The sequence below is a fragment of the Oncorhynchus mykiss genome, chromosome 32 (genome assembly GCF_013265735.2).
Source record: "Oncorhynchus mykiss isolate Arlee chromosome 32, USDA_OmykA_1.1, whole genome shotgun sequence".
NCBI lineage: Eukaryota > Metazoa > Chordata > Actinopteri > Salmoniformes > Salmonidae > Oncorhynchus > Oncorhynchus mykiss.
In genome coordinates, this window is record NC_050572.1 from 29,624,726 (window position 1) to 29,636,870 (window position 12,145).

The following is a 12,145-nucleotide window of genomic DNA, read 5'->3' on the forward strand; positions in this document are numbered from 1 at the left end:
AAGAAATGCAGTTTGCCAGCTGTAACTCAGGTGTTAAATTCAGCAAATCAAGAGGTAACACAGCACTAACAAGGACACTTATTGGCTGCTCCACTGTTCATCCCTTTAACCCAGAGTTTCCCAAACTTGGTCCTAGGGACCCCACGGGGTGCAAGTTTTGTTTTTTGCCCTAGCACTACACAGCTGATTCAAATAATCAACCTTTGATCATTTGAATCAGCTGTGTAGTGTTAGGGCAAAAATCAAAAGGGTCACCGCTTAGGGCCCTGAGGAAAGAGTTTGGGAAACGCTGCTTCAATATTGCGCCTTTGAAAATCGGCACTCACAAAAGTCGCTCATAGCAACGCATAGGTTGATTCTAGAGACTGTTATCTAAGACTTGAGACACTGCTCATTCTGCTCGAACGGATTCAGACAATGTCTTTTATGCAACAAAATGTGAATCCCTTATCAGGCAGTGAATATGCGTGATTACCAAAACCTTTTTATGTCATGTTTGGACAGCATTTTATTATCCAATGTTCTATTCAACATTTCACATGTACATCTTAGTCATTTAGCAGATACTCTTTCCAGAGAAACTTACAGTAGTGAGTGCATAAATTATCATACTTTTTCAAGCCAAGCAATTAAAATGTGCATCTTAAAAACTGTTCCAATGCTTTAGAAGTAAAGAGCACATTTAGTGTTAATTCATATTTGTGATTCAAGTTACCATGATCTTTCCCTTGAGGATCAGTATGGACAATACAGGAAGCCACATAAATATAGGCTACTACTGCTTACAATGTATCCCTACACACATTAGGCTACTTCAACATAGCATCAGCAAAAAAAGAACCTAGAACTAAAATACATGATCCATCTAATCTAGGTCTTGATGAGTGGTTGATTAGCTCAATCAATTCACCCTTGTGATATATTCAGCGCAGAAGACCAATATCATTTTAATAAACTGTAATTTCAGGGCCAGGAGAGGTAGCAGTTCTCATCCCTTTTCACACTACTGAGCCAAGCCAGTTTCTTCTATAGTCTTTTCAACGTAGACTCTCCAAATCAAGCAAGGCTGCACGCTAGGAGAAGCTCAATTCAAATGGTAAATCAATGGTTAGGGATGGTAGAGAAGTTTTTGGCCTTACCTCTATGGTGTACGTCTGGTCGTGTTTGACCGTCTCACCACTGTGCAGGGTCCTGGCGAAGGTAAACTCTGTGGTAGGGGGGTCCAGTTCCCCTCTTCTTCCTACCCCCCCCCCATTCCCCTCCCCCACTGACTGATCTAACTCCTGCTCGGCCTCCCCTCTCCCCGGTCCATCCCCACCCGGGTTGTCGTCTGTTTCTCTCCTCTTTTTCTTCTTCTGCTTCTTCTTCTGTCTGTCGGCATGAGCTTTCCTCTGCCGGTACTCAGCCAACTGGGGTCACACAGGGAGAGGAAAAGCAGACAACAGGCAAGGCAGGGTCAGTGAGGTTAAATACAGAGATTACAGTGTGTCTGCACTGATTAAAAAGCAGTCCAACAAATTTAGCCAAATTCTAGGTTTATTAAGGCTAGAGGCTATGCTACACTGAACACTGACTATACTACATCTATAGGCTAAATGCTACACTTTACATTCCTTTAAAAAAGCAACCGCAATCAACGTCAAATTATCTTTGATGATTAGTTCAATTAGCCTTTTCTGATAGATGAGGCCTACCCAAGAATCAACTACCTTAGTTGGTGTTTCAAATTCAAAAAGGTTCTGGGGAAAAAAAATCTACAAGAGAAGAAATACCTACAGTAGTGCTACATAGCTTGGTAAAGCTCATGTGAAACATTGCATGCGTCCCGGCGCTAGCAACCTCGGATGCAAATGTGAATCCTTACCGTACATAGGCCCCTAATGACCAACAGTTAGCTTCCTGTTGTGGCTACCCCTAATCTTTTAAATACCCGCTAAATGGATTACATTTTTTAAACTCCCTATATGTCAAACATCTAATGACTTAAACGCATTGGTAATTTGGTATATGGATAAACTGCTGTTTTCACCACCCCTTAAAGCTTTCGCCGTTTACAATTGTCCCCCCTCCCCTAAATATTAGTGTGCAAAGTGATGTCTTTAGTAAGAAATGGAAGAGAAACTGTTTGATAGGAAAGGAGGATTACATCTGGATTCATGTAAATCTCCAAGATGGCCAAATGCCACTTAAGCAAATGGCGGTTTTGGAATTAGCGAAAGTCTAAAAGTCGCCCAAAATCCATCCTAATCTACCACGGCGCTCCCTTCATCGAGTTTCAGACTTTCATTTCCATATCCCTTGAGGGGGCAGGCTTTCTTTGAAACAAACGTAGATTGAGGGTGTGTGAACAATCCCAGGTTAATCTGGAGTGGCACTTGGACAAATCTGATGCTTTTAAGAGTGTATCTATCTACTAGAAGCTAGGATCACCTGACCTCCTCTTCTTTTCACAAGCTCTAACAGAGCACAGAGACGTGGAGAGAAAATGTAGGCTGCTAGTATATTGAGATGCATCATGCCAGGCCTGCTGAATTGAGGGGTATCAACAGATTAATTGCTCTTATGTTTTAGTTCATGAGAAAAACATTAATTTCCATGTAATATGCCAATGTCTAATTTTACAATATGTAAACACAGATAGACTATACACAAATTAGCTCGGAGCATGTACACACACACGCATACACAAACTTGCCTTGGTGTGCAGTCTGCACCCACAAACAGACATTTAATTTCCCTCAGTGCATAAACAGCAGGGGTTCTGTACAGTTAATTGCCACAAGGGAATGCTGGCACTAATTACATGGATTGGACAGTAAAAGCCCTGATATCCATTATGGATAAGGGGCTGGTGACAGCCACTGAGTGGGGTGAAGTGAGTGAGCGTTAATGCAAGAGTCAGTGAACTGAATGGCCGGCTATGGGAGCTGGCTGACAGCAGGGGAGCTCAAACAGCTGGCCCTTATGGGCAACAGGTGTGAGAATGTATTTAAAAAAAGGACACATTTCCAGTAGGAGGGTATCATACTAGAGCTTAATGCAGCTGAACCTAGTGCATGCAGCTCTACAGTTGGCAGGGGTCTGCAACATGTGTGTGACCCAGGGGCCATTTTTTGGCTCGCCTGCTTTTATGTGGCCCCCCAAATTGTGATCCCATTTTGACAGGTTAAGTTCATAATAACCCAGTTAAAGTAGACATTTGAATGCATTTTGGCCATTACAGAGTAGGAGGCCAAGTCTCAAATAAGGTTTTTCAGTCAATCATACTGAACAAAAATATAAAACGCAACATGTAAAGTGTTGGTTTCATGTTTCATGAGCTGAAATAAAAGATTGCAGAAAAAAAAGCTTATTTCTGTCAAATTATGTTAACAAATTTACAGTGGTAGACAGTACCTTAAGTAAAAATACTTTAAAAAGTACTACTTAAGTAGTTTATTGGGGTATATGTACTTTGGTATTTATACATTTTACTACATTCCTAAAGAAAATAATGTACTTTTCACTCCATACATTTCCCTGGCACACAAAAGTACTTGTTACACTTTGAATGCTGAGTTGGACAGGAAAATGGTCCAATTCATGCACTCATCAAGAGAACATCCCTGGTCGTCCCTACTGCCTCTGATCTGACACTACCGGTCAAAAGTTTTAGAATACCTACTCATTCAAGGGTTTTTCATAATTTTTTACTATTTTCTACATTGTAGAATAATAGTGAAGACATCAAAACTATGAAATAACACATATTGAATCATGTAGTAACCAAAACACGTGTTAAACAAATCTAAATATAATATATTGCATTCTCTCAACCAGCTTCATGAGTTAGTCACCTGGAATGCATTTCAATTAACATGTATGCCTTGTGAAAAGTTAATTTGTGGAATTTCTTTCCATCTTAATGCAGTTGAGCCAATCAGTTGTGTTGTGACAAGGTAGAGGTGGTATTCAGAAGATGGTCTTTTACCAAATAGGGTAAGTCCATATTATAGCAAGAACATCTCAAATAAGCAAAGAGAAACAACAGCACATCATTACTTTTATTAAGACATGATGAAAAATTTCAAGAATTTTGAACGTTTCTTTAAGTGCAGTCTCAAAAACCATCAAGCACTATGATGAAACTGGCTCACATGAGGACCGCCACAGGAATGGAAGACCTAGAGTTACCTCCGCTGCAGAGGATAAGTTAATTGGAGTTACCAGCCCAAATAAATGCTTCACAGAGTTCAAGTAACAGGCACATCAACTGTTCAGAGGAGAATCAGGCCTTCAAGGTCAAATTGCTGTAAAGAAAGCACTACTAAAGGACACCAATAAGAAGAAGAGACTTGCTTGGGCCAAGAAACATTAGCAATGGACATTAGACCGGTGGAAATTTGTCCTTTGGTCTGGAGACCAAATTGGAAAATTTTGGTTCCAACCGCCATGTCTTTGTGAGATGAGGTGTGGGTGAACAGATCATCTCCGCATGTGTATTTCCCACTGTAAAGCATGGTGGTGTTATGGTGTGGGGGTGCTTTGCTGGTGACACTGACTGTTACTTTTGACCACCCCTTTGTTCAGGGACACATTATTCCATTTCTGTTAGTCGCAGGTCTGTGAAACTTGTTCAGTTTATGTCTCAGTTGTTGAATCTTGTTATGTTCATACAAATATTTACACATCTTAAGTTCTGAAAATAAACGCAGTTGATATTGAGAGGATGTTTATTTTTTTGCTGAGTTTATGTTCAGTCTCGCCAAAAAGCTTGTCCATTTCATGTAGGCAAATATCCACAACACCTCTTATTTCCTTGATTTCTCCAACATGCCAATATTTAGAGTTTGCTTTTTTGGTTATAGGTCTACACTCCCCCCAAGGGGTGCTATAGACACACACATCAAAAGTGTAATTTATATTTCGTTTTTCCATTCTGTGAGATAAAATTGTAATTTTGCATGCAAAAATAACATCCCTAATGCTGGAATTGCCCAATATTAAAATCACAGTAGAACACCTGGTGGTACAGAGGTTGAAAAAGTAAGGGTAGACGTAACTAGGGATGAAACAGTTACCAGTTTCACGATAAACAATGGTCAAATTCCCGATGTTTAGCATTACCATTTCAAATTTTAATTAACATTAAAACATTGGTTTGAAAAACCCACGGTAAATACTGTCCAGCATTTACCAAAGTTAGCAACAATCTGACGCAGGCAGAGCATGCAAAGTGGGTTTTGTTTTGTGTGAAAACATGCCGGAAGGCAGTGACGGCACTCGGGAGATTTGTCACCCAAATCTGAAATGTGGTCGTATTTTTGGTTTTACAAGAGTGCTGAGGGAAACGTAATCGAAGACGGCCACCCTGTCTGCCGTACACGCGAAAAGGAAATTGCTGCGAAAGGGGGCAACACTTCAAATCTCCAGTTATCTTTGTGACCATCACCTTTATAGCGAATGCTATAAACTTTATAGCGAATGCAAGGTAACTTTAAGCTCAATGCATTATGTGGGGACTTGGGAATAGGGGAAAATGTTGTGGTTTGTCTGTCTAACTTGCTAATAGCTTGTCAATAATGTAAAGTGAAGCCTTCAGCGCTCCCCATTCTTATGCGTCGTGTGTCTGCAGACTCTATATGCCCATTGCACACAATAACATGAGATGTAGTTTAGTCACCCAACCAACATCTTTTGTTAATTTAAAATCCGGCAGTCGTCGATTTGGTTGTAAAAGTGTTCCAACAGGAGAAACACGATATACAATACTGCTGTATTTATGTCAATTGTTGGGCTCATTGCAATTACTATCACGGTCTTATTAATTCTTAAGACTCATTTGTATTTGTGTAAATTGTGCATGGGGTCATTGCATATACTCAAATGCAACACAGAAGAGTGTGTGTGTGTGTGTGTGAATAATGATAATAATAATAATAATAATAAAACACAATAATAACAAACGCACAAGAGTTTTTTGAGAATATGCTGAAAGAGTGGGGGATCAACAAGAAAGCCCTAGTCTGCAAAACCACAGACAACGCAACAAACATGATCAAGGCTTTTGAAGAGTTCCCAGATCTGTGGCTTGGGCTCTTTGGCCATAATTTTAACCTGTCTATCTCAAAGGCTCTGAAAATTCAGAGTTGACAGAGCAGTCAAGGCCTGCTGTCATCTGGTCCAAGGCTTCTCACAGGGCTGGAAAAGGAGAGAACTGCGAGAAAAGCAAGCTGCCCTCAACATGCCACAAAAGGCTCTGATCCATGATGTGGTAACCCGATGGGGATCTACACACAAGATGCTTGAGCGTTTCCTCAGCCAACAGCAGCCAGTCTAGACGTGTGACACTGTCTGGGGAAAGAGGAACATGGCATTTGATGCCCAAGGATGCCGACAAAGTGTCATGGAGCAACTGTGCCAGCTCCTTGAACCTCTGAGCAAGTTTACAGATACAGTGCCTTGCGAAAGTATTCGGCCCCCTTGAACTTTGCGACCTTTTGCCACATTTCAGGCTTCAAACATAAAGATATAAAACTGTATTTTTTTGTGAAGAATCAACAACAAGTGGGACACAATCATGAAGTGGAACGACATTTATTGGATATTTCAAACTTTTTTAACAAAGCAAAAACTGAAAAATTGGGCATGCAAAATTATTACAATTTTCACTAAAATTGTGATATGAAATTTTCATACCATTTTATCTCTAGACCTAACACTTTATACTTTTGGTTCATACAGATTATATCTTCATAAATACACACTCAGTGTCATTAGGCTAAGTGTAAACTGCAACACGCAACAACTAGGCTTACTTTAACACATAGAGAGGCTGGGGAGTTACTGTATGTCAATAGAGTTTCAGCTAGCATTATCCTTGTACTGTAGTCTAATAGTTTGTAGATGGTCTGAGCAACTCCAGATCTGTGGAGATTTGCACAGCATAAACAAATTCAATTTATTTTCTCCCAGTAAATTGAAACCCCCAGAATACTTAGGCTAATGATGCTGTGTTGCCCTATTTGGCAGAGGACCATCGAGTTGGATAAGCATATGGGACTGCGGCCTACATAGGTGCATAATGCCATCTGCATCCTCAAAGATGGAGCAAGTGACAATGTTTTGCAGACATTCTTTATCTGGGACAAACATATAGCCTACTTGGCAGTCAGCGAGCGTACATCGTCGCTGCTTATTCATATAGCACTCTAAGCACTTCAAATCAAAATACTGGCTTGTTGGACGATAATTCTAGAGATTTATGCATCAAGCATTCCACCTCACTGAATTGTTTCACAAAGGTTAGCTAATGCAGCCACTGGTGCCGTTACAAGAGAGCGATTATCTGTTCCTCAGTGTCACTGCTTATCCCCACAGATAATAACGATAGATTAACACAATTCATGCCGAAAAGAGCACACTGTACCATGCTAAATTCAGTGTTTTTTGGGGGCTTTCTATTTGATCAATTATGGCACATTGAGTAATGTTTGCGGTAAGTGAGTGATCGTTCATTTAAACAGAGAGCATTCCCGTTATAGATAGCCTAGTGGGTACAGAAAACAAACTACTGTAAAAACATTTTTGTAACCCAATGTACAGGCACGGATTAAAACACAATGAACAAGAATCAACATAAATAACCAGATTCAATTTGGCAGTAGTGCAGTTATAGGCCTATATATGTGGAACCCTAATCACATTTGTAACACCCACCTTCATTGCCAAAAACAAATACAAGAAAGACTTAGGCTATAGCATTAGATGCTCAGAGGTTAAGTCTGAACAATACACGAACCACACCTAGGTATACAAACTGGGAAAATTTCAAGGTACCCTAACAGTTTTGTACCTCCAAATGGTCATGAATGTGTTCAGTGGTTGAACTAAGGGCACTCAGCTTTGGTGATCACAATGGCCGATCTTGTATACCATTACACAAGGTAGCTTGAGACCGAAATTAAATCATTAGCGGAGTCGAGGCTGATTAATTATCCAAAGGCTCTGAACGTACAATCAATATGGACTAAACAGAGTAGGACCACCGTACGGGAGAATAAAACTTGATTCGGGACAAAAGTTGTAATTGCTTGTGAATTGGAAGTGGCACAGACCTTTTTCCTATAGGGATTGCAGGATTGACTCAAAGTGCAACCTCCAAGAGCATAAACAAAATGTCATACGCCCAACAATAAGCCCCCAACGTAAAGTAAAGTCAAGATATCCTTAAAGTAATAGGCCTCTTGTAGACATTTTTATGGACAGAATTTTTTTTCTGGATTAAAACGGGCCTAAAGTAGTGGGAGTGGCAGGGGGTGTGGCAATGGGCACGTTCAGCCCATTGGCGTGGCTGAATTGTCAAGAACATTTTAGAGACACCCATCTTGGCGGTTTAGAGAAATTTGAATTTTTAGGCCAATTTCCTACAATTATAGAACTTGCTCCATGGAGCTGAGAGAACCTTCTGCAGATTAAAGCTAATTTCCTGCAATTCTATTCATTTTGCCATGGCTAATAAGGCATTATTTTGCTAAAACATAACAAAATCAATACTGATAAATTCAGTGTTGTTTTGTACTTTGATATTATCCCTGACTGACTAGCTTCTACTTCTACTGATTGTAAATTCTTAGATTCCTAGATGATGTATACATTTAATGTAGAAATATAAATAACCGAATACTACCCTGTCACTGTATGATTGTATGAATCTTATTATAATCAAAACACTGAATATAATGTGTGTAGTTTTAGTCAAGAATTAGAACAAGGACTTTCTGTTCCTTGTTAGAAACGAATGGAGCTATCGTCAGACCGGCTGGAATACTGTGTTCCTTACAGGACATTCTGTCCCCACCCAGGGAGGGGAGAGACCTTGGGCTTGTAGTAGATTGTTTAACAGGTGGCAGACAATTTGAGAAGGCTTGTGAACTATATTGCCATTGTATCTGAGAGGAGGGACATTTATGACGAAATGTGAGGTATATAAATCAATGTACATGGTATTATGAGCAGAGCTCTCGAGAATAAACACTATTGGCTAAGTTTACTGACCTTTTTCCATTTCATTTAAATAAGAACCTTACAAATTCTTAGAAACAGACAGAGTGTATTAATTGCATTGGAAAAATCAACACGAGAACAAAATTCTCTTGACAATTATCTAAATTAAATATTTTTTTCTACATACTTTAAATCTGGTTTTAGTCATTTCAGTTTAAAAACAAAGCTTCTTGCCATCCTAAAAATCATTATTTATTTTACATAAATGGCACCATTTAGACTTTGGCAACCCACCCACAAAAAAAAAAACACTTAGGTCACCTTCCCAAGGATTTGAATGGAAGAAAAATCCCTGAATAATATTAAAATCAACTAGGTCTAAACTCCATTTACGTGAACAGTCAAATCGGCTGTGTCAGAGCTTGAAAACACTATTAGTGTCGTTCCCGTGATGAGGTAAGCCAACTTGCTGTTGCTGGCACAATGCCCGAACAGCTTAGAAAACAGCCATCTTGACAGCTGCTGCGATGATCAACAGTTGGCATGTCAACACAGACTTGAGCCAACACTTCATATACTGTTTCTTACTCAATAAGTACAGTATGTACTGTATTTTAGTCATCTCATAATATACAGTACCTTCAAAGTATTCACACCCCTTGACTTTCTCCACATTTTCCTGTTTCAACCTAAATTTAAGATGTTTTAAATTTAGATGTTGTGTCAATGGCCTACACACAATACCCAGTAATGTTAAAGTGTAATTGTTTTTTACAAATTAATAAAATATGAAAAGCCTGAATGTCTTGAGTCAAGTATTCAACCACTTTGATATGGCAAGACCAAATACGTTCAGAAGCAAGAACTTCCTTGACAAGTCACAAATTGCATGGACTGTGTGCAATAATAGTGTTTAACATGATTATTTAATTACAACCTCATCTCTGTACCCCACACATACAGTTAATTGTAAGGTCCCTCAGTCAAGCAGTGAATTTCAAACAGATTCAACTACGAATACCAGGGAGGTTTACAAATGCCTCGCAAAGAAGGGCACCTACTGGTATCCTCTTTGAGAATTGTGAAGTTATTAATTACACTTCAGATGGTGTATCAATACACCCAGTCACTACAAAGACACAGGTGTCCTTCCCAACTCAGAGGAAGGAAACCTCTCAGGGATTTCACCATGAGGCCAATGGTGACTTTAACCTCTCTTGGGTAGGGGGCAGTATTTTCACCTCTGGATGAAAAGCGTGCCCAAAGTAAACTGACTGTTACTCAGGCCCAGAAACTAGGATATGAATATAATTGGTAGATCTGGATAGAAAACTCTAAAGTTTCTAAAACTGTTAAAATAATGTTTGAGTATAACATAACTGATATGGCAGGCAAAACCCAGAGGACAAACCATCCAGGGGGTGGGGGAATTGAGGTCATAGGATTTTCCAATAGTTTTCTATGGGATACCCTTATTATTAGGAACCTGGTTGCAGTTCCTATGGCTTCCACTAGATGTCAACAGTCTTTAGAAATTGTTCAATGTTTTTCTTTTGAGAAATTAAGAAGTAGTCCTATTCATTGTGTCACTCCAGGTGGACTCTACTGTTTAAATGCGTGTGAACTGGAGTACGCTTCACATTGTTTTTATCTGGAATTAGAAACAGTTTATTCGCCTTAAATTTTATCGATTATTTACGTTTTAGGGTACCTGAGATTGGAATAGGAACGTTGTTTGAAATGATTGGACCAAGTTTACAGGTAACTTATTAGATACTTTGTAGGCATGTTGGGCAAGTTGAAACCGGTGTATTTCTGAATCAAACGTGCCAAATAAATGTAGATTTTTGGGACATAAAGAAGGACATTATCTAACAAAAGGACCGTTTGTGATGTAACTGGGACATTTTGGAGTGCCAACAGAAGAAGATCTTCAAATGTAAGGCATTAATTATATCGCTATTTCTGACTTTTGTGGCGCACCTGTCTGGTTGAAATATGATTTATTTGTTTGTATGCGGGGCACTGTCCTCAGATAATCGCATGGTTTGCTTTCGCCGTAAAGCCTTTTTGAAATCTGACACAGCTGCTGGATTAACAAGAAGTTACGCTTTCTTTTGATGTATAACACATTTTCAAGAATGTTAAATATTTGAATTTGGTATTTTTGAATTTTGCGCTCTGCAATTTCACCAGATGTTGGCCAGGTGGGATGCTACCGTCCCAACTGCACATAAGAAGTTAAAACAGTTACAGAGTTTAATGGCTGTAATAGGAGAGAACGGAGGACGGACACTATAGTTACTCCAAAATACTAACCTAAATGGCAGAGTGAAAAGAAGGAAGCCTGTACAGAATAAAATATTCCAAAACATGCATCCTGTTTGCAATAAGGCATTAAAATAAAAATAAAATTGCGTGGCAAAGAAATTAACTTTATGTCCTGAATACAAAGCATTATGTTTGGGGCAAATCCAACACATCACTGAGTACCACTCTCCATATTTTCAAGCATGGTCGTGGCTGTATCATGTTATGGGTATGCTTGTCATCGACAAGTTCATAGGAGTAACAACATGAATTTGTGCATGAGGCAGAAATTATGGGAGAGTGGAGGGATGTTGAGGCAGACCCTCAGTCTGCTGCGCTCCCCCCTCCACTGAGACTGACCATCAGATCCAGGTACCATCAGCCCAGCAAAATAAAAAGCTAATTATTTCAAATGTATGCTCACTCATTGGAAATTAGCACAACAATGGATCTATTACCGCTGTGATCATATAGCCTACCTCAAAAAATGTCTCGACCTACTATGCATTGGCAGAGCAATTCAAGCAAAGCCAATAAGCGGTGATAATGTATTGGGCCTATAGCTTACTACACAAACCTCATTGAAACAGTACTGTTTCTAATTGGTTAATGCAAGAGATTTCACTCTTGCCTAAATCTGTTCAAAATAAGCCCAATGTGTTTCTATGGGCTTATATTGGACCTAAGGTTGTCACCTGCCTTCCCGCCTTTGGGACAACAACTCCCATAGGGTTACATTTACGTCATGTTAAAACAAAATCTGAGCAGTAGATCTCTGCTTGCATTTTGACTCAAAGTGGTCTTGACTAAGAAGTTTGGTGACCACTGTTCTAGAGTTTCCCTTGTTAAC

At 39.5% G+C, this 12,145-nt stretch overlaps 1 protein-coding gene across 8 annotated transcripts in view; it reads right to left on the reverse strand.

The window, feature by feature from the left end:
* LOC110488241 (A-kinase anchor protein 9) overlaps positions 1–12,145 on the reverse strand; it is a 123,554-nt gene that overhangs the window by 103,864 nt on the left and 7,545 nt on the right. For all 8 annotated transcript variants that reach the window (XM_021560391.2, XM_021560393.2, XM_021560392.2 and 5 more), the window contains exon 2: positions 1,140–1,409. In XM_021560391.2, coding sequence (XP_021416066.2) covers positions 1,140–1,409 — 270 coding nt within the window. The remainder of the gene's footprint in view (positions 1–1,139; positions 1,410–12,145) is intronic.